At 33.6% G+C, this 23,354-nt stretch overlaps 3 protein-coding genes across 3 annotated transcripts; 2 read left to right on the top strand and 1 right to left on the bottom strand.

Moving 5' to 3' along the window:
- Positions 1-154: 154 nt before the first annotated feature.
- Positions 155-1,373, bottom strand: LOC133039414 (uncharacterized). Its single transcript, XM_061118310.1, has 2 exons — positions 1,073-1,373; positions 155-988 (listed from the first exon to the last, which is right to left on the bottom strand). Exon 2 carries the CDS (start codon positions 932-934, stop codon positions 155-157), a length of 780 nt encoding a protein of 259 aa, XP_060974293.1. The 5' UTR covers positions 935-988; positions 1,073-1,373.
- An 11,460-nt stretch (positions 1,374-12,833) lies between these two features.
- On the top strand, positions 12,834-13,509 carry LOC115695524 (uncharacterized). Its single transcript, XM_061118309.1, has 2 exons — positions 12,834-13,392; positions 13,475-13,509. Exons 1-2 carry the CDS (start codon positions 12,834-12,836, stop codon positions 13,507-13,509), a joined length of 594 nt encoding a protein of 197 aa, XP_060974292.1.
- Positions 13,510-16,183: 2,674 nt separating this feature from the next.
- On the top strand, positions 16,184-18,089 carry LOC115695523 (uncharacterized). The gene has a single exon (XM_030622581.2). The coding sequence runs from the start codon at positions 16,541-16,543 to the stop codon at positions 17,477-17,479; it is 939 nt and encodes a 312-aa protein (XP_030478441.1). The 5' UTR covers positions 16,184-16,540; the 3' UTR covers positions 17,480-18,089.
- The last annotated feature ends 5,265 nt before the right edge of the window (positions 18,090-23,354 follow it).

Raw genomic sequence — 23,354 nt, 5'->3', positions numbered from 1 at the left:
AATTTAGTCCTTCTGATTTTTATAGATCTAAGTGTGTATGCACCAGTGTTTTTTCCGTGATAGATAATATTAAGAACACTTTATCTGTTAATTTGCTTTCTTTGTTTCGTCAAACTCAGTTTGGGCATTTTCTGGATATGCCTGAGTTTGTTTTTCATCTGCAAGTCGTACATAGTTTATTACTAAGGGAAGTTTTCCAGCCCAATCCTAAAGAGTTTTGGGCTAAGGTTGCTGTTAGTGCCCACTTGCATTTTGGATCCAAACAACAAATCTTGTATGTTCTTGCACATGATTTTTTAACTCTGAATTGGAAGTTGTTCCTAATTGCATAGAAACCAAGCACACTCTGCAGTGTTTCTTTGTCTTTGTATATTTGTGCTTCTTCTATTTCAAGATGTTGCGGATCTGTGATTAGTAGTTTGTCATAATCTGTGATTTCTGGTTCCTTTTTTCTGTTGTTTTCCAGTTGCTCAACCATCTCCTCTGCCACAAGTTTTTCATAGTCCATGAAGTCAAAACTTTCTCCCCCAAATTCTGGTACTGTAGCTTCAATTATATGTTGTTGATTTGTTGAGTCTTCTGTTGTTGCTGCATTGTATTCGATTGGTTGGAAGGCGCTTGTATGTGTAATTAATGAATTGTCATTTCCCAAGAATGATGCATCGATGGTTGTTGTTGGGTTGTTGATGACATTCACACACATTGGGTATGTTGTGAAGTCGGGGTCTTTCAGTTTGAGTTGTATGTAGAAATGCAGGCTTTGATCATCCTTTATCCTCAATGGTTGGTATCCTTCCTTCACTTGATATTTCAGTTGCAAAACAGTGTTTTCTTGGTTGCACTCCAGGACATCTTTGAGTTTCCGTTGCAAATCTTCATAGTTACAATTGGCTGAAATGTAATGTCCACTGGCTTCATAATTTTCATAATTCATTCGATCATCGAATTGTCCATTGTAGAAGACTAGGAATGGAATGTCTTTCCTTTCCTGTGTTTTTGCAATGGTTATTAGTCCGATGCAACGAATTTTAAAACTGGTTTGATTCTATTATGAAATAGAGTACAAACTTACTTCTATCTCTGTCCCTTTGTTCAAGCATTGTATTTCCTGTCCTGATTCCTGATTTTGCCATTTTTTTGTTGTTAATAAACTACAAAGAAACGAGAATAAAACTATTAAGAAACTTCATTTAAATTTTGGGAAACTAACCATTTCTCAAACTGTTCTGTCCTCTATCTTTTCCAAAATAAATTCCTGCAAAAAACGTAATGAAACTATTATTAAATGATTATGCAACTGTAAACCAACTTAAAAACCACAATTCTATCCCCAAAATTACATAGTTCTTACTCATTGTCATTTTTCATCATGTTTATTCGAATTAGATCGATTTCCAACTATTATAAAACTAATTTGCTACCATTAACATCTTACCATGTATATATGCTAGCTCTTGGTACTTGTCATTTGACACTTCTTCATGATTTCTAAACCATTTTAAAACAATAATGCAACTGTAAGCCAACGCAAAAAAATAAAAATACCTTATTAGTATCACGTGGTTCCTTAATTAGAATCAGTTCTTGTTTATTGTTTTTACCATTTGAATTTCCTATTGTACACCAGTGAATCAACCAGAATGCAACTGTAAATGACGTGTATCATTGTTGAAAAAAAATTTCAGTTCATACCTTTTTTTTTTGATTTGAGGGGGAGCTCCTGATCTGTTCAATACAGATTTACATTGCTTCAATCTGAATTTTCGACGCTCGTTTGAGTGATATTGCACTATAAAAACCGAAATCAAATGTTGAATTTTAGTTTCTCCACGGTTTTCCTGGTCATTTTTTTTTTCTGTTTAGATCCTTGGATTTGTTCGTTTCCTATTGAAATTCGACGGAATTTATGGTTGTTTTACGTTCGATCTGGTTTCATTCTGGTTGCGTAGCCGACTGCATCGATGGAGGTTCATTCATCCTCTCCGTTTGTGACGTGCGGCTGAAGGTAAGGTCAAGTGGTATTTTTGTAATATTTTCAATTTGGGCTGTACAAATGTTGATTGGGCCGGCCCACAGTATTGTTGTAATATTTTACCCTTTTTGGAATATTCCTGTTTTTTTCCCTAAAAATTAATACCACATATAGTTTTATATAAAAATATTGTATAAAATACAATTTAATATAATACTATACAATACAATAGCGTACCAAACGAACCCTTAAGTAATTATCCCAAAATTGAAACCTAAACCTAAGTATAGTTTTCTTCTTCCTAAGCTTGAATGTTCAAGAAAATCACAAACGCACGCACCTTACTAAGGTTTCACACACACACACACACACACATTCAATCACAGAGAGAGAGAGAGAAATAATCAAAGAAAAATGAGAGTAAACAAAGACACAACCAGATTTTATTTTACGAGGTTCATGTAGGAATTGACACGTTCACACACACACACACACCTACACCAACTCCCAATATCAATTTAGACAAGAATTAAGGTCAGCTATCTTTGTGTTTTGTTGAACCACATATTGGACACACAACCACACATGTTACCAGTTCAAACAAAACATACACACACAATCTACTTTACTAATATTGTTTTGATTTCACATGTTTCAGAACCATTTTCGAATGAAACCCAATATCAAACACAAAATGAAAAGCAGTAGGGTTTTTTCAAAACATTCAAGCAAGAAGAAGAATCAACAGAGATTTGCAACACAATTAAAAAAAATAGAGAGAAGATCAAGAAGAACAAACATATTATAGAGGTTCGCCCAAAAATTCTAGGGTATGTCCTTTGTCGAGCTCGCCAGAAGAATCGCTCAGTCAATCTTATTACTCAAGCCAAGATTACATTAGAGTTCATCGATTCCAACCACATCTCAGAAGGTAATCGATTTATATTTGTTTCTCTCAAAGATCTCTCTTCTCACAACTCTCAGTAGCTTGTTTTTCTCTCAAAGCTTCTTCTCTTTCTCTCTCATTCAATCTGTGTATTTTCTTCTCTGGGAGGTGAACTAACTTCGAACTCTATTTGATTTGGCTTTTGGGAGCACTTTAAATACTGCTGGGGTCAAGGGGTTTGTGGTAACGACTTCTAACTAATTTGTCTGAGCTGGAATTCGGTTAGAATAGTTGTTGGGAATTAATTTACTATTAAACTGTTTTGGACAGGTTGGCACAAGGTGGATTTATCAACAGTTCACTCAAAATCCGAGTTACATTGTTGGTGATCTCACCTCAGAGAAGCTCAAAGTATGCACTATCAAAAATGGAGTTACAACTGGTCTAATCCTCCAATCCTTAATTCGAATTGCAAGATCCACAAATCTTTCAATTTTTTCAATTTTTTCCTTCTTTTATGTGTTACCCTTTCTAATTTCTCTTCACTACTACAAAAAGAGCTTTTAGAGGTAATTTTGGCAAAATTTGTAACCCATAATCACTTAGGTAAAAGAAGAATCTTCATGAGAATTACACTAAGTAATTTGATCCAGAATAACCCATATCCATCAAACTACACTCATCTAGAGCACTTAATTTGGAAGTTACGTATAAGATAGGACAATCTCACACAACTAAGAATATTGAAAAAAGTTTCCAACACTACTACAAAAAGGCTTATTCCCGTCAGTTTTTCAAATTGGCTTTTTAGGGAACCGTTGCTAATAAAGTTAAGTGACCGTTTAAAACCATCGAGAATACTCCACTAATCTCGATGTTTTTAAACAGCCGTTTTAGAATCCTCGACTGTATAAAACATGCATAATTTTAAAATTGAAAAATGAGTTATAACGCTATCCCAAGGACTTAAAATTGTCGAGTATATTATAGCTGACGGTCTTAAACCGTCAACAATAATAGTATACCGGACAGTTTTAAACTGTGAGAGATAGCGTGTTAAACATATAAAGATCCAAAAACATTTTATTTCTAAAACATTTTAAATCTGGCACCGCTATCGTCTCTCTCTCTCTCTCTCTCTCTCTCTCTCTCTCTCTCTCTCTCTCTCTCTCTCTCTCTCTCTCTCTCTCTCTCTCTCTCTCTCTCTCTCTCTCTCTCTCTCTTCAAACTCACGATGGAACCCACCACAACCCACCACCACTACCACGAAGCCCACCACCATCACCACAAAGACCTCTCTCTCCCTCTCTCTCTCTCTCTATCTCTCTCTTTCTTTCTCTCTCTCTCTCTCTCTCTCTCTCTCTCTCTCTCTCTCTATAGTTCAACACGAAAGTAGATCTCGAGGGTTGGTGGTGCCTCCTCGTCGACGACTGTAGGTTCACAAAATAATTAATCTCTATTACTTTTATTTTGGGATTTATGTATTTTTTGAGATTGTATTTTGCAGAGGTCTAACAGTTTCTTCACATATTAATATTAAAGTATAATGAATTATCAATCAGTGATAAAAAAATACTGACAAATAATTTCTTACAGATACAAATTCGCATTTATCATTTCTAGTTACAAGTAAGTTGCATGTTAGTTGAATAATAATTTTGCTACTACAATATCATAGTATTATAAAAATAAGGATTGGACTTGTCAAATACGCCACCTGAATAGATAAAACACAATTGTTGTAATATTCATTTAAATATGTGAAATTATTAGTTGTTTTGTGATTTTTGGTTAGTTGGCTCGTAATAGATATAACTGTTGCATTATATTTTTCTTACAGTTTTCTCATAGTAGAGTGACCATAAATTAATTTTCAAAATGTCAAGAAAGGGATGTAATTTCGTTTCTCATATTTTACAATGGGCAGTTTGATCAAGGAATGAATTGTGCAAATTACAAAGTTAGTGGCAAATTCATCTCAATTGATTGAAAATATGAAGAACTTGTACACAAGTTGAAACAAGTGCTGGAATACAACAAAGAAAACACTCAATTATAACTGAAATATTAAGTGAAAGAAGGTTACCAATCGTTGAGATAAAGGACGATCCAAGTCTATTTTTTTACATGATCCAAGTAATTATATATTAAAAGAAAATTTATTTGACTTTTTTAATTTTTCAAAACTCATACAGGAAGAAATATTTTCTTTAATACATTGCGCATATTGATTTTTAAATAGTTACATAACAGTTGATTTAAAAGGAGCCTTCTCCTATTTGGGTATGGGCTCAACAAAATTATCATAAGAAAAATTATCATTTAACTTCTTTTTCCCTTTTCCTTTTCCTCTTGGAGAGTGGAGACAGATTTCAATCCCATTTTTGAAGCTTTAGGGCATGTAATTAGAACTTTTCCACAAAAGAAAATGGAGAAGATGAAGAATGAATTATATATAGGAAATTGTAGAAAAAAAAGAGAAAAAAAACTTGGGCTGATTCTTTAAAAGCAATTGAAGATTGTGAGATTAATTCAGTTTTTCTTAGAGATATTTCTTCTTTAAATCATATAGGGAAATTTAAATGTGTAGTTCAAAACGAAAAAAAAAAAAAAAGAAGAAGAAATTGAAAAGATAGGTTCGTTGAGTATGATGGAAGAATATAATGACATCAACATTAAGAGAATCATGTGTGCAAGTGATATTTTGTTTAATAAAAAAATAAGAGGTATAAAAGTAATCTTACTGTTGTGAAAGTAAAAATGTAATAAAAGTTAAATTTTGCATTTATTATGTTAAAATTTCTTAGGATAAGTTGAAAAATACAACTTTTATTAATCAATTAATTAAATTTACCTCTAATTTTATATTTAATTGAAACATACTTCTTTTTATATGTATTGTACCCAAAATACCCTGACATAAGAGAGTCACATGGAGAGTATCTTGAAGTGACAGGGGTAAAATTGGTACAATATTTAAAAAAAAAAGGTAAAAATGACAAATTTTACAAAAGAGGATAAAAATAAAAGAGAATAATAAAAAAATGGTATAGAGTGTAATTTCTTCAAATTTCTTTTCATTTTTTATTTTTGCCACGAACAAAATTAAATTAAAAATGTAACGTATGTATTAGTCCTTTTATTTAGATTGAGCTAGAAAGTCAATATTCAAATTTCTACAATGGTAATTATATTTATATATATTACTGTCAAATGAACCCAAACTATTTTTAATACGTTATGTTTTCACGTTTTTGTCCATACTCTACCAAAATTGATAAGGAACCAAGTATTAATACATGAAATACACATAATTTTTTGTTTGAAAAATAACTCAATTAATTTCATTAACAATCAACCAATAAAATTACTTTCAACTCAAAGCGACATTCCCCTCAAAGATAATACCATGAGGAGAAAAATATGAAGAGCAAGCTAACTAATTGTCAAGGACGCCTATACTAACAACCGTTAGGTTTTAGTTAGTAGTTGTTGTGTTTGTTACAGTGTCTATTCAAGCTACTTCTTGTAGTTGGCTTGGTTAATTCTTGTAACTAATATCTCTATATAAATACTACTCTGTAATCTTTTCCACCTTAATCAATACAACAACTACTTTATCTTCTTTCTCACTCTCTCTGTTTTCTCTCTCTAAGACTGAACTTAAGATGGTATCAGGGCTCCATTGATCATTCAACAATGGAAGCATCTTCAGCACAAACCAAAAGAGCATCAAGATTGAACAATGCTCAGGTTCAAAACAATCAACAGGTACCTTTACCTAGATCCTATCCTATCTCCTTTAATCATTCTTTGTCCATTAAACTCGATGAACATAACTTCCTTCCATGGAAGCATCAAGTCCTTGCTTCAATCAAGGGCAATTGTCTCTTAAAGTTTTTAGATTCTGCTAATGTTCTGGCAAAGTTCTTGAGTGCTGAAGATGAAAGAACCAACAACATCAATCTTGACTTTGAATGTTAACAACCTAATTACTAGTGATATTACTTAGCCTTATTTTCTGTTGTTTTAGTTGTTAAATCTTTCTGTTAATTGCTGTTACTTTAACAACTTTCTGTTATTGTCTTGGTTGTAATCTTTTGTCTATAAATAAAGGCTTGGCTGCCCTGTTTTAGGGTAATGCTTTTCAGATTCATTTGATGCCTTAATTCTTGCTTTTAGCTCCTCTGGTTTCTCTGGTTTTTACCTTCTACATGGTATCAGAGTTCTTGACTAGCGTCCATGGAATCTTCCACTTCAGATCCTCTGGCTACAATGGCCACTGCTACTCCCGCTGCTCCTCTTCTTTCTCAGGTTCAATGGAATCCTTTTGCTAACTCTCTTTCGTCTTCTCTTACAGTGAAGCTTGATCGTCTCAACTACTTGTCTTGGAAATCACAAATCGTCCCCACTGTAATCGGCCATGACCTAGATCAGTTCTTGTTCTCAGATGTCACTCCGCCAACAAATCTAGTCACCGGTGCTGTCAATCCCGAGTATGTCCAATGGAAGAAGAAAGACCAGCTTCTCCTTTCTTGGCTCCGGTCATCTATGTCCGAACCGATTCTTGCCTCAGTTGCCACATTCAACACGTCGTTCTCTGTTTGGAGAGCCCTTGAACAACGGTTCTCGAGCCAAACCAAGGCTAGGTTGCTGCAACTTAAAGGTTCTTTCTCTCGGCTTCACAAAGGGAACCAATCCATTGCTGAATATGTGGAAAAGGCTCAATCCACAGCTGATGCTCTGGCCATCGCAGGATCCCCAGTCACCACTCAAGATCTCGTCTTGCAGCTCTTGAATGGTCTAGGGCCAGAGTTTGATTCAATTGTGTCTGGAATCACCTCACGAAGTGATCTCTTGTCTTTTGAGGAGGTTCAGGCCCTACTGTTATCCCATGAAACCCGATTGGAACATCACAACTCCATGACAGATTTGTCTGTACGAATGCAAGCAAATTTGAGTGTTAATCCATCAAGAACTGGGACACACAACAACTCCAATCGTGGTGCTGGTCGACAATTTGGGGGTGGTACTGGTTCAAGATTATTGTGCCAAGTTTGTCTTCGGTTTGGACACACAGCTGCTGTGTGCCATTACCGCTTTGACAAGAACTTTGTCACACCCAAATATGGTAGTTCCTCTTCTTCTCAAGCTTTTTTAACTGAGATTGATTGTCCTTATGATCCTCAGGCATTAACAACTACCATGCTACCTGATCTTGGTGATGATGATCTCTGGTATGTGGACACCGGAGCTACGAATCATGTTAGTTGTGGCACCACCACCTTGGACACGGCTACACCCTACCACGGCACAGAGACCTTGGCTGTTGGTAATGGTAAGCAGTTACTTATCTCCCATATTGGTCAGTTCACTATTCCCTCCTCAATCAATTCCTCTCCTTTGCACTTACACAATATTTTACATGTGCCCTCTATTAAGAAAAATCTTGTCAGTGTTTCCCAACTCACAAATGATAATCATGTCTATCTTGAATTTCACAAATCTTGTTGTTTTGTCAAGGACAAGCAAACCGGGACAGTGCTACTTAAAGGCAAAGAAAAAGATGGTTTATACCAGCTTGGGGATGCCTCCAGTCCAGCCATAGAGTGTCATCTTACTACTACTTCTAGGGAAAACAATTCTTGTTGTAATTGTGTTTGTCATTGTCATAATAGTGTAATATCTGAACCTTGTAATGTTCAAGAAATGAATAAAAACACTATTGACTTCTCTGTTTCTCCACAAGTTTTTTCGGTTTCCAAGTTTAATGATATCAATTTTTGGCACTCTAAACTTGGCCACCCAGCAGAGAACACTTTAGCTAAACTATTACCACACATTCCCTATACTGGCTCATTAAAAGCACTACAATTTTGTACTGCTTGCCATCAAGGCAAAAGTCATAAGCTTCCTTTCTCCCTATCCAATGATCGAGCCACACAACCTTTAGCACTAATACACACGGACTTATGGGGCCCCTCCCATATTATGTCTAAAGATGGATTTAGATATTATGTCCATTTTCTTGATGACTACAGTAGGTATTGCTGGATTTTCCCTTTAACACAAAAAAACCAAGCTTTTGATGTCTTTATCAAATTTAAGAGTCTTGTAGAAAAACAATTTAACTTGCCTATAAAAAGTGTTCAAGCCGATTGGGGAGGTGAATATAGACCTTTTGCTCGTTTCTTAGCCGATCAAGGGATACATTTTCAACATCCATGTCCAAGAACAAGTGAACAAAATGGTCGTGCTGAGCGCAAACACAGGCATATTACAGAAACGGGTCTCACTTTATTAGCTCATGCAGGTCTTAGTATGGAATATTGGTGGTATGCAATGGCGTGTGCTGTGTTCACTATCAACAGACTTCCCACTGCTGTGATTGGAAACATTAGTCCCTATGAATGTTTGTTTGGAAAAAAACCAGATTATACTATCTTAAAATCTTTTGGTTGCAGCTGTTATCCACACTTGAGACCATATAACACTCACAAACTTGAGTTGAGATCTCAACAATGTCTATTTTTGGGGTACTCTACTCACCACAAAGGCTACTTGTGTGAACATCCTATAGTGGGCGTGTCTATGTCTCACGCCATGTCACTTTCAATGAAGGACACTATCCAGCTTTATCCAACAACTCTCCACAAAACCAGACCAATGATATGTCACTTCCCACTATTTTACCCACACAAGAGACCATACCATCTGCCACTTTACCCACTTTACATATCGACAACAGTACCCACTCCCTTCCTATCATAACAGCACATACCAATCCTAGACCCACTACACCCCTAGACACTTTACCACAACAGACAAACACCATTACTACTACAAACATTGACACATTACCTACCATACCTTGTAATATCACATCAAACAGTGTACCACCAACTACAAATGACTCACCTCTTGACATCAATACAATTCCCTTACCCGTGCCTTTGAATGCAACTGCTCCCTCATGTCCCATTCCCACAAATGAGCATACAACCGACCCACCTTCTTCTCTTAATGAACATCTCACAGTAGCCCCTGCTACAAGAATACACCATATGCAAACTAGATCCTTAAGTGGGATTCGGAAACCAAAAGCTTATAGTGCTACCAAGTTCCCTCTCCCTGAGTCTCTCATTCCCTCTGAACCCAAGACTACAACAGCTGCCCTTAAAAATCCAAGATGGTTCAATGCTATGAATCAAGAGTTTCATGCTCTCAAGAAGGCAGGTACTTGGACTTTGGTTCCATATTCTCCTCACATGACAGTCATTGGAAATAAATGGATACACAGAGTCAAACTAAATGCAGATGGTTCACTTGATAGACTAAAATCCAGACTTGTGGCTAAAGGATATCTACAAACACCAGGCATAGATTATGAGGAAACTTTCTCTCCTGTAGTAAAACCCGCATCTGTAAGAATCATTCTCACTTTAGCTGTGTCTCTCAATTGGATTGTGAAACAACTGGATGTCTCTAATGCTTTCCTTAATGGAGAGCTTCATGAAACTGTGTTTATGAGCCAACCGGAAGGCTTTGTTGATTCTACTAAACCTTCTCATGTGTGTCAACTACACAAAGCTCTCTATGGCTTAAAGCAGGCTCCTCGTGCTTGGAATCAAACATTAAAAGATAAGCTTCTTGAATGGGGATTCAATGCATCCAAGTCTGACACCTCAATGTTCATCTATGGGTCGGGTAACACACTAATCATACTTCTTGTGTATGTTGATGATTTTTTAATCACTGGACCAAATCCTTCTCTCATCTCTCAGCTTATTTCTGATCTCAACAAATCCTTTTCTCTAAAGGATTTAGGTCCAGTTCATTACTTTCTTGGCATAGAGATACATCGTGATTTGTCTGGTATGTATCTTTCACAAACCAAATACATCACCGATTTGCTTGTTCGACTTAACATGGAAGGTGCAAAACCATGTACTAATCCCACAAGCTCATCGGTCAAACTATCTCTTACTGAAGGAGAGCCGTTTCCCGATATAACTCTCTACAGAAGCACTTTGGGTGCTTTACAGTATCTCACCCTCACAAGACCTGATGTTGCATTCATTATTAACAAGCTGAGTCAATTCATTCATGCTCCTACCAACATTCATTGGGAAGCATGCAAACGGCTCATGAGATATCTCAAAGGCACCATTCATCTCGGGTTACATCTTACACCAACTTCTACTATGAGTTTAGAAGGCTATTCAGATGCGGATTGGGCATCCTGTGTCGATGATAGACGAAGTACAGGGGGCTATGTCATGTTTTTTGGTGGTAATTTGGTGTCTTGGTCTGCTAAAAAGCAGCAGGTGGTGGCTCGGTCCAGTAGTGAAAGTGAATTTAGAGCCTTAGCTAATGCGGCTGCTGAAATCAAATGGCTCGTCTCTCTTCTATCTGAGCTTCATATCAACTCCCATCATTGTCCAATATTGTGGGTTGACAATCAAAGTGCAGCAACTATTGCTACTAACCCGGTGTTCCATGCTCGGTCAAAGCATATTGAAATTGATCTACATTTTGTGAGGGATCTAGTTCTCACTAAGCAACTGTCCATTCAGTATGTCCCTGCCGTCGATCAAGTTGCTGATGCCTTAACCAAGCCTCTCTCAACAGATCGATATCACTACCTTAGGTCCAAACTCAAGATGTTAGAAACTCCTTTTCGTTTGAGGGGGGATGTTAACAACCTAATTACTAGTGATATTACTTAGCCTTATTTTCTGTTGTTTTAGTTGTTAAATCTTTCTGTTAATTGCTGTTACTTTAACAACTTTCTGTTATTGTCTTGGTTGTAATCTTTTGTCTATAAATAAAGGCTTGGCTGCCCTGTTTTAGGGTAATGCTTTTCAGATTCATTTGATGCCTTAATTCTTGCTTTTAGCTCCTCTGGTTTCTCTGGTTTTTACCTTCTACATTGAAGATTGGGAACAACAAGATAATCTCTTGGTTTCTTGGCTCTTGTCTTCCATGTTGGAGAAGACAACCAATCAAAATGATCGGTTGTGAGATTACAACTCAAATTTGGTCCTCCCTAAATGAATACTATACTGCCTTGAAGGCTGCCAACATTGGTCTATACAAAACTCAACTTTAAAACACCAAGATGACTGGTTGACTGAATGACTACCTCCTTAAAATCAAAGGGATAGTTGACTACCTTGCCATGATCAGTCACTCTCAATCTGCTCAAGATCATATTGAAACCATTTTCAATGGTCTTCCTTCTGAGTATGATGTCTTTGTTACATCTGTGACAATAAGAAAAGAGGCCTATAATGTGGCTGAGATTGAAGCTCTTCTAATGGGTCAATCTGTGTGTATTGACAAGAAAGAATCTTGATATCAACAAAGGTGAGGCTAACCTTTCTCACACAAAGCAGTGGGGGTACAATCCTTTCATCAGACCTAGTTTCTCTAGTTCTCAAAACAGTCTTTATATCAACAGGAGTGCTACTGGTCCTACTAACATGTATATGGTGGTCCCCCACATCAGTCCCTATCTCATGGAAATGGCGCCTCTGCTCCTACCAGAGGTGGTCCTGCTGGTCGAGGAAGTGGTCCCCCTGGCTTTGGCCGTGGTTCAAACACCAATTATGGACAGAAAGTTCAGTGTCAACTCTGTCACATGCTTGGTCACACTATCAAACAGTGTTTCTATCGATTTGACAAAACTTTCACATGCCCTGAATCCTTCAACAATTTCCCTGCTACTACAAATGTTGCTGAAATGCAAGCCTTGTATGCCACATCTGAATTTGTCTGTGATGAAAACTGGTATCCTGATACTGGTGCTATTTTAATTAACTTAATTAAACTCAAGCTCATTAATCTTTAATGGACAAATCGAACTGAAACTTTTGCTAATCTTATTATGTGATATAAAAAGCAATATGTTCAATGATGAGATTATACAAAACTAACAACAATTAAATAGAAGTGGAATAATAAAAGTAGGTCATGGATTATGTTGGGGAGGAGGTCACGGATTTTACAAACTGGTTTGGAGATTTATTGACAAAAAACCAGATAGAAGTGGTGGAAGAAGCAGCAATGGTTGCTTGGCGTATATGGATGGCCCGTAATGATATCCTTTGGAATAATAAAAGTATTAAAGCTTTTGATGATGTTAAATTGGCTAGGACTAATCTTGTTAGTTGGAGAAATGCTCAGAATCAAAGATCAGATCTATTACTTAATGTCAATTATAGTAATGATACAAAGCATTGGAGAAAGCCAGTTGTTCATAAATACAAGATCAATGTTGATGGCGGTATTTTTGAAGCTGAAAATCGTTTTGGTGTGGGAATGGTCATTCAGAATCAGAATGCTCAACTAGTTGAAGCTGTGTCAATTAGTAAAGTTGGTGTGGTGACTCCAGAAATTGCTGAAGTTATTGGGGTTAAGGAGGCTCTAAGCTGGATAAAAAAACATAGCCTTTCTGATGTTGAAATCGAAACTGACTCCTTAGTAGTTGTTCAAGCTATTAACGGGGAGATTCATATGCCATCTCAATTTGGTATGTTAGTACAAGATTGTCGCATGATGGTATCTTTTCTGAACAATGTGTTAATTTCTTTTGTTAAATGATCTGCAAATAGGGCTGCTCATTGTGTTGCGAGACAGTCTTGTTTAATGTCAGGTTGTATCTTTAGCGAATTAAATGCTCCTTTTAATTTATTATCTATTGTAATGGATGAACGTTCGTGTTAAATAAAAATTCTCTATTTCAAAAAAATAAAAAAACAAACAACAACAACAACAATTAAATAATTAGCATAAAGTGATGTAACATTAACAAGATTTATTATTATATACCCAAGACAATTTTAGAATCAAAATATAAGTGTGGTGTATGATAATTAGTTTCTAGATATTAAGATTTTTTTTTTGAAACATAAATATGAAGATTTTTTTTTTGAAAGAAAGATACATATAAAGTAAGACTATCTTAGAATCAAAATACATACACATTTGTAATCTTTATGGATTCTTAGTTGTAACAATAATATAACTGCACTCAGAAAAAATCCATTAAATATTATAGATCTCAATTTTATTTTTTTTTTGGAAATATTAATATCTATTTTTTTTTTTTCAGAATTATATATATTGAATGGAAATTTAAGTTTTATTAAATCTCAAGTTCAGCCACAGTAAAGTAGCAAATCAGTTGAAAAAGATTTTAAATCAAAATGACAATTAGAATATAATTTAGTAGCTTTAGCAAAAGTATTCACTGCATTAGTTGATCATTTAACAAAACAAATAACGACATAATTATGCACTATTAACCATACAAATTAAATACATTAATTAGGCTTAAGAGTAGTTTTTCACATTACTATAAGTACTTATAAAAAAATTATATAACACCTCACACACAAGAACTAAATTAAAGATATTTTAAGTAGAAACTATCTATAAATCACATTAATACTCTATAATTAAATGTACACGACTGGGTTTTGTGGTATGATTAATTATAAGATGATGGGATATTGTAATAAAATAAAAATATTAAAGTTTTAAGGAGAAAATTTATTATGGGATATTGTAACCTAGGAGAAGATAATAAAGATATTTGTATAATTAAAATAAAATTTATAAGATTTTCCAAATATAATTAATTTGAATTAGATTGGGTTTTCAAGTTAATTTGGTATTTTTTAAATTTAGATATATTAGCAAAATTTAAAAACTAACTATTTATTATTGGGTAACACCTTTAGCTAGTTATTTTTAATTCTTTCATAACTAATTTATGTTTTAAATTAAGTGGTAAAATTTAAGAACTTAGTATTTTATTGATATATTATTTTCTTTGTAGATACATTATAATATAATTTATTTTTTGGTTTTTGTTTTGAGACCTTTCAGGTTGTTAATTTTTCAGTGTTACAAAGCTGAAGCTCTATCTCTTCTGGTGTGTTATTTTGAGGACGTTATAAGTTTATTATCTAAATTTTTTTAGGCCAGTTTTGTCCCATGTTGCTCACTTACTTCAGCCGTTCATGGTTTGACAAGATATGCCCTTCGGTTAGACGATGAGTTATTCTAATTCGAGGAGGTTTCTGATATCTGCATTGTAATTTCATAAGTGATTCTAATCATTACGTTAAAAAAATAAAAGAGCTAGAGAGAGAAAAGAGAAAACCTAGGTTTACTAATGTTAGTGATTTTGTTAATTTCTTAACACAACTATCCTATCTGCAACATACCCCCAAAGCCCCAATCAATAATCCTTGAAAATTTGAGATCCTTATACCGCACATGTATCGACAAAATGGAACAGAGATGTCCCCTCAGCCATGCATGACTTGAGCACACACAAGGAATGGAACGATGCATTAACGAAGAAGACACTGAAAAAGAAAGAGAAACCCTAAGTTTATTTAGATAGAAAACCTAGGTTTAGTAGTATACATTATTCTAATTTCCTAAAATGAAAAATTCTAAGCAATTATTTAGCATCGTTAATTTGTATTTTGATCACAAAAACTTTCACTTTAAGAGTCTGAAACACCTATTCCTAATTTTAAGTACGTAATCTTATTAATGTCTTGGAAGAATCAAGAGTCGTAACGTAAATATTAAAAATTAATAATGTAGATAGTAAGAGGTAACAAAGAAATCTAACTAGGGTTAGCGTTCTTAGTTATTAATTTTTTAGCGCCGTAATTTGATCACAAGATTTCCATTTCGAGAGATCGTATCAACGGTTTCTAATGTTTAATTACTAATTAGTAAATCTCTAAATTTTACATAGTTCAAATGATTTTAAGTATCAAATATGTCAATTTTTTTTATTTAGATTTTATCTCACTTAAATTAACAAAGTTTACTTGCTAGTTAGTAAGCATAGACATAAAGTACTATTTGTTCTATATGCATCATTGTTTATCTATTATAATTATTTATTTCTTCTAAATTCCTTCCTTTTTATTATTATAATATTGGTAGAGAGATATATTGTGATTTTTTTTCTTCTATTTTTTTTTTTTTACACAAATGAGATATTGTAATAATATACAAATATATGGAAATAGAGGATTTTTTTTTCACAGTCACGAATAACATATGAGGTTAATTAGTCACTTACAACTGTACTTTCCTTATACAAATTAACCATGACAAATTATTATTTAATAAAATGATTCCCAATAATAAATATTTCCATTTACTCATTAATTATTTAGTCTTAGCATGCATATTCAAACAAATAACTTCTCTTCACAATAATTAATACTTGACCAAATTTGACTCACATAACAATTCTGACCAATCTCCGGCCGACCACTTTTCCGGCACCGTAGACCTAACACATTTTACAATATATAAATATACAAATATATATATATATTTATATATAAATATATATTTATATAACCAAGTCACATTATACATACATGCTTCTGTGTTTGTCTAGTCATCAACTTAATTACATTAGCAAATATATCAAATTAAAACTGTAAAATTGGATATCTTTCCAAACTTGAAGACTATGCATTAACTCCAAACCCTACATAAAAAGAAGACCAATATCCCATTAATCTTCACCCAAAGAAAAAAAGAACACAAGAGTTTATACCTATCAACAAAAACACCTTTATATTTTCTATTAAGTTTTCTCTCTTCTTCTCTCTTATTCTCACTTGTTCTTATTCATGGAGGGATTTGGTGCTCACCCTTTTTCATCTAGGATCCCGAGGCTGATCTCCGCAGCCGAGAACGAACTGCATATGAAGAACATGGGGGAAAGGTATGATAATGGTGATTCTAAGACTGTTGTCTTTGTGCCTGCATATTATAATAATTTCGGAAAACAACCTTCTTTTGAGCTAGATCTGAAGCTGTCGCCGCCGTCACCTATGTCGACGACGACAGCTGAAGGTAGTGGAAGCAGCAACAGTGATTCAAGAAAGAAAGAACTAAATCTCATCAGTTCTCTCTCTTCGAACCCTGTTCCTGCTTCACTACTTCCGGCTTACAATGAACAAGGTAATAGAATTTTCCCTTGCAATTATTGCAAGAGAGAATTCCCGACCTCTCAAGCCTTGGGTGGTCACCAAAACGCTCATAAACATGAGCGTCTCATGGCGAAAAGACGCCAAGGGAATGATGAAGGTCATGATAAGCTTGGGCCTTATGGTGGGCCTTATGGCGGGCCTTATGGTGGGCCCCACCGCTACTCGCCTTATTACCCATACTACCCTTCACCCTACTATGGATCTTACAATAGACCATCCTCACTCTCCAATTCCACAATGGAATCCTATCATAGGCCTAATCCCTACTCATGGTACAGTAGGTCATCATTCGGGCCCGAATTTGGCAGCGGTGAAAGAGGCAGCGGCATAGGCGCGTGGTCAAGGCAGCCCTCGACGTTCAACCCCGGACAATGCTCATCAATTGATCAGAGATTCCTTTCTAGTGGAAGCCTCAGTGGTGGTGGTGCTCCGAACACCTTTCATGTTACGAGAACTGTCCTCGATACCGATACCGAGGCTGATGGCGGGGTCAATTTCGTCACCCGAAAGGTGTTTGTGAAGACTAATAATAATAATAATAATTCTGGAGGGATTGATTTATCTCTTAAACTTTGATTATTATTATCATTATTATTAATTATGGTTTTCTATTGTGTTTTTTGTTTAAGTTGTGTGGAACATAAAATTAGTTTACTTAATTATTAATTAATCAAATCAATATCCTGAAACATAGAAGTTGAAGGAAGAGTCTTCTGTAAGAGTCTGTTGTTTGTTGTTGTTGTTGTTGTTGTTGTTATGAACTTTGTTTGTAATGACTTGTGTTAATCCTATCTTTAATGTAATACAAGTGTTTGTGTTTTAATTTTTTATATATTCTCCAAATATATAATTTCTCCATAATCATTCTAGTTAATTTTTATAATATTAGACAATTTTTTTAATTAATTAGTTTCATACAAATACACATATTTGACTAATTAAATATATACAACTGTGAGTGCATATGTCTTTATTACAATTAATAAAAACGCATAACACAATAAATGAATTACAATGTATACAGCTTAATTATTATCATATATTTTGAATTTTAATTGGTAAAATTTAGCCAAATTTTATAATGTTTTTTCCCCTTTTTTAAACAAAAATCTTTGTATATATACACAATTATTTTCTTGTTTTAAATATAACCGTTTCTTATAAGAGAGCTATCATTTTTTTTAAAGAAAAATGAATATTTTCATTGAAAGACACAAAGCAAAGAAGATCCAAAGATCAATACACAAAATAATTAACTAGGGCAAATTGGAAGGGAAACCTGACCACCAAACTTTAGCGGAATCTAAAGATATGACAATTTAGCTAACGAATGCAAGAGCATTATTAGTTCGTTTACAATGATAAATGAGAAAAAAAGACTAACATGTAAAATATCATCAAGAAAAACACAATATTCATTGCAAATCTTCATCTTCGAGGAAAAGAGAATTCACTAAACGAAGACAATCCAAAAAATACCTCCGCCACATGAGGCTCACGCACAATGGTGGAAGAAGCAGCAGCTGAACGTATAATATCTTTATTCGGCCGAGACACACCTAACAACAAAATCTTACTTTTAGTCACAACAAAATTTGTAATTAAAAGTAAAGGAATTGTGACTAATTATAAATTACCATTTTTATGTTGTGACTAAAATGTTCGTGGCTAAATATATTAGTCACAAAAATTATAATTTATTGTAACTAAATGTATTTTTAATCACAATACTCATTGTGACTAAAACTAAATTAGTGACAATTTGAAACTAAATACTATGTTTTCTAGTCACAAGTAACATTTTGTTGTGACTAAAAGTCACATTTAGTTACAAAAAAATAATGTTATGATTAGAAATTTGTCATTAAAAGTAGCAAATTTTTTGTAGTGACAACAACCCCGACCTAATCCAATCTTCCACCTCTTAAAACAAGTACCAACATCAACAGATAGATTATAATTTCCCGAGCTCCTAACCCACATGTTCACTAGAAGTAGGAAAAAAGGAAGAGGAAGTCACATGTGATGGCGGTGCAAGGGAAGTAAGAGCTTCATGGTAGCGCCAAAGGTAACTAAGAGCCCAACTAATCACCATATCATCAAATAAAAAGCTTTTTATCTTGCACATAGGTATCACGACGATGCTAAATCCTCCAACAAAGAACAAAAAATTCTTCAACTGGGAAATGATATCCATAACCCCAATTAAGAGTTGTCCAACCGCCGGAGACACCAGCCGAACCGAATAGACTTAAGGGATGGACAAAACCACAAGACATGTATAGTAGTATACTTAATTATATTATATCTATAATTTGAGTGTATATATAATATAAATGTGGGTCTAATATTACTTTTGGATAAAACTACATGTAATATACTAGCAATGATATGTATAAGCATTATTGATCAAAACAAACTTATATCATAACAAGTATTTTTTTTTATAACAAAACTAACAAGTATTTCTTTGTACATACATACATGTATTATGCAATATTTGATGATGTATTAACTTAATGTAAGATGAATTTCAAATAAGAAAAAAAAAAGCCTCATAAATTTTTTATATTTATAATTATTTGAAAAAAGAGAAACTACGTATGTTGTTCATTAATAGATAATCCATGCATGCACGAAAGAAGTACGTAGCTACTATGTGTATAAAACACGCCCAGAAGGCGCGTGTTCTTACACTTTGACAATTACTATTTACAAATTGGAAACAGTTAATTTTGTCAATAAACTACGATATGTGATAGAATCATTAATATAATACTATACCTAGTTAGACTTCTTTAATTGTTATTTTTTACGATCCTCATTTTTTAATGTCTTCCTTAGATACCAACTCGAAATGTAGAAAAAATGAATAATTTAAAGTTAGAAATCGTTCATCTGGATCTCTTAAAATGGAAGTCTTGTGATCAAATTACAAATTTAATGTGACGCCAAAAAAATCACAAAAAGTAACATATTGTTAAGAATTGTCTACATTTATAATATTTTTTTGACATTATAGTTAAGGGATTCAAACTTGGGACCTTTTTTCTTTGTAAACAAAAGTATGATCCCACTAAGTTATATCAATGACAATAATTTCAATATATTTTTAGTAACTCTTTTATCTATGTTACTAAGAATTTGTAGCATGTAAAATTTAAAAATTTAAAACATATAAATTATATAAATAATGTAATATAATGAAAGCATTGACATATATATTGAAAGAAAGTATTTCATTAAATAAAAAATTAATTATTATACCGGCACTCAAAAATTGTGAACAAGAATCTGTCTAATACACTTCATATTAGAGCTAGTACCTGAAGTTGCAAGAGCACCTACAATACAACAGCTAATAAAGACTGAACATCACTAATTATTGAACTAAAAACAATGTTGTTTTGTGGACACAAAACCACAGGACTCCATTGAGACAACAATGTTGTTAATGATGATACCATTACATAATTAATATGAAAAATATGGAACATTACAAAAATTGAAATAGAGATTTTATTTATAAGAATGTAGAATATTATTGATTTTATTTACTAAAATATAAATTTTGTTTTTATAATAACTGTGGTATATAGTTCCTCCAAATGAAAAAGCCTCTAATACCTAGAAAGTCGTCCCTGGAAGGTTAGGTGTCTCTTGGACCTTGTTCCTGGACAGCTAGCTTTTCCATTCCGGAAGGAGTCTTGTAGACTGATAATCGAGTCCAGAAGAGATTCCTGGATGACTATCGTGTCGACTTCGGATTCAGTCTTCAAGATAACTAGCCTTTCCTTGGAAAAGAGTTCCAGTTAGCTAATTGTCTCCTGGAATGGTAAATTTGGATAGTGGACTCCATCAAGCTATATCCTATCTGAAAGAGTCTTCAGCGAGTGTCCTTGGTCCGCGAGTTCGGGAGCTCATATATGTTCCTAGAAGCTCTGATACTTAAGCTGACGTGGAGACTTCACTCAAAGAAGAGTTGGTTAAGTTAGTTATTTTCTAACTAACTTAATAACCTTGTTTCTTGTAACTATCGACTTTGGGATCTTTATCCTAAGCTTATAAATACCACTGTCACTTATCATTTTAAGAAAGAGACTAGATACACGAGTTGGAGAACTCTGTTTAGATGAGATTGAGAGTTTGAAAGAGAAAATGTTAAGATGTAGAAAGAGGTGCAGAGAAAAGAGAGAGATTGGGTTTGGGTTTTGTAAAAAGAATCCTCTCTAGATGAAGAAGATTCTTGAGTGTAAGTGTGAGAGTTGAAACACTTAGTGAGGACTAAACAGAGAATCTTGCTCAATCAATAAAAGAGAATTACGGTGGTGTTCCAGAATTGGAGTAGAGCTATAGATCACATTGATCTATTAAACTTGAACTAGTATATATCTTGGTATTGATTTCTTTATTTTCTACATTTATCGTTTTCTAAATCCACATACTCTGTTTGCCCCTGTTTTATTTTCGATTGTTGTTTTCGATTTGATAATCTTATCATTGTTAATCATTTAATTATTTAGAGTTTTATTAATTTGATTCTGCACGATTAATCGTAATTTTCCCACAATAACTTTTATATTTATAAACATCTATACATGTTTGCAAGTTGTATTTACATAAACACCAAATATATATAATTAACTATTTTAACCGTAAATTTACAAATGTTCTACTAAAAAAATTTGCAAAATATATTTTATCTTTAATCTTATAAAGGAATAATAAATTTGTTTCCATAAAATTTTAGTTATTCCTGAGTTTTATTATACTCTAAATTGGGGATTAGCTTTGTCTTCAATAATGGACAAAAAAAGAAACTCGACAGTATAAATATGACTTAAATATATATAGGTTGGAAAGGGTAAGTGAAAACAAATTGGCATAATTAATGAGTGAATGAAGATATTAATAATGAACAAAAAAAGAAAATGGTCGAAATAGGTATTTGTGATTAAGAATTTTGATTTTTTTTTTTTAATTCCACTGTTGATATATACTACTTTAATTAGTTTAATCTTGGCATTAATTACTAAAATTAGACTTCATATATGTTACCAAAAAAAAATCCAAATTAAAGAATAGTACTATATATCATGATTTATATTTGGATGTGTTTTATAGTAATTATTATTTTGAAATACTTTTTACTTTTAGTTTTTGTGTTTGAGGTACATATAATAGTGTGAAAATTAATATTCTTCAGCCTAGCTAATTAATGAGTTGTACAATTAAGACATGATTTTAGTATCATAATCAGATATTTTTTATTGTTTATTTTTGGTGAAATTAACTTTAATTGAAAAAAAAAAATTAGGATTGTAAAAAAGAAAAAAATAGTAGCTTTGTTAGTGTAAAAACACATTTAGGATCCTCAAATTAGAATGTAGACAACCTACACACAATTATCTTTTTGTACATACAACTAATTTTCACACTAAAGATACACATGCGAAATTGTTATTTTGTGCATAGATATTATTAAATGCTATATTATTATAATTTAATCATTAAAATAAAAAACATATATAATACTATATATTTGATGATATGATTCTATCAAATAAATAATTCGGTGAAAATTTTTGTACTAAGTCTTTAAATTTCCAAAGAGCTTAATAATATTGACTCGTGGACTAAGACTCATTATCGCTCAAATCACGTAAAAATATTTGTATTCTTTACTTATAATCTTTTTTCTTCAAGCTCAATCTATTACTAATTCAGTTTTTGAGAATCTTGATTAGCATTTTGGTGTTTTAATTAAGAACTTGAAAGGAAGTCTTTACCATTTTTGTCTTCTACAACCATGATTGCATATAGAAATGTGGTCGGGAAAGACATCCATTCGCAATGACAATGAATTGCTACCACCGACAATTTAAATCGGCCCCTTCCAGTAGATGTTCAGGCCGATGACGTGGGGGGTAGCGAAAGTGTCGAAAGTAGATAACCGTCCACCTCAAAAAATCCAACACCAAAAAAAATACATTGGTGAGACTCCCATCGACGAAGATTACTAAGAAAGCCAAGACAGGGACCAAAGAGATGGCTACAAAAAAAATAATGACAAAAGAATACGAGAAGTGCTATGAGGAGGACCCAAAGGTGGTGAGGTTAAGACAAGTAGTCTTAGACCAACAAAGGTAAATGGTAAAGCAAGAAGAAGCTACATGCCAGATTCAATATAAACTTTCTTACAGCTACAAAACATGGTAGCGAAAGGGAATCTTAATGCTGAAAAATCCACCAGCAGGATAGTTTAACCATCTCTGGGCTGGACCCTCCAATCTAGCAAATGACAAGGGGAAGGCCAAAATGGCAGAGTTTAGCAGCTTAGAAAATATTTTTTGAGGTGTCCTGTTTTCAATCTCTGATAACAGAGTGTATTTAGAAACATGGCGTTCCTTCCTTCTGGTGTGACAACCAGAGCACAATTTTGCTAGCTGCT

This window comes from Cannabis sativa, chromosome 6 (genome assembly GCF_029168945.1).
Source record: "Cannabis sativa cultivar Pink pepper isolate KNU-18-1 chromosome 6, ASM2916894v1, whole genome shotgun sequence".
In the NCBI taxonomy this organism is placed as follows: domain Eukaryota; kingdom Viridiplantae; phylum Streptophyta; class Magnoliopsida; order Rosales; family Cannabaceae; genus Cannabis; species Cannabis sativa.
The sequence above is the reverse complement of the archived record's forward strand: the minus strand, read 5'-3'. Positions and strand labels throughout refer to the sequence as shown.

Coding starts and splice junctions, on each gene's coding strand:
- LOC133039414 (XM_061118310.1), bottom strand. CDS start 934: ATGAATTATGAAAATTATGAAGCCAGTGGACATTACATTTCAGCCAAT.
- LOC115695524 (XM_061118309.1), top strand. CDS start 12,834: ATGGATTATGTTGGGGAGGAGGTCACGGATTTTACAAACTGGTTTGGA. Junction 13,393..13,474: donor TCATATGCCATCTCAATTTG/GTATGTTAGTAC, acceptor ATCTGCAAATAG/GGCTGCTCATTGTGTTGCGA.
- LOC115695523 (XM_030622581.2), top strand. CDS start 16,541: ATGGAGGGATTTGGTGCTCACCCTTTTTCATCTAGGATCCCGAGGCTG.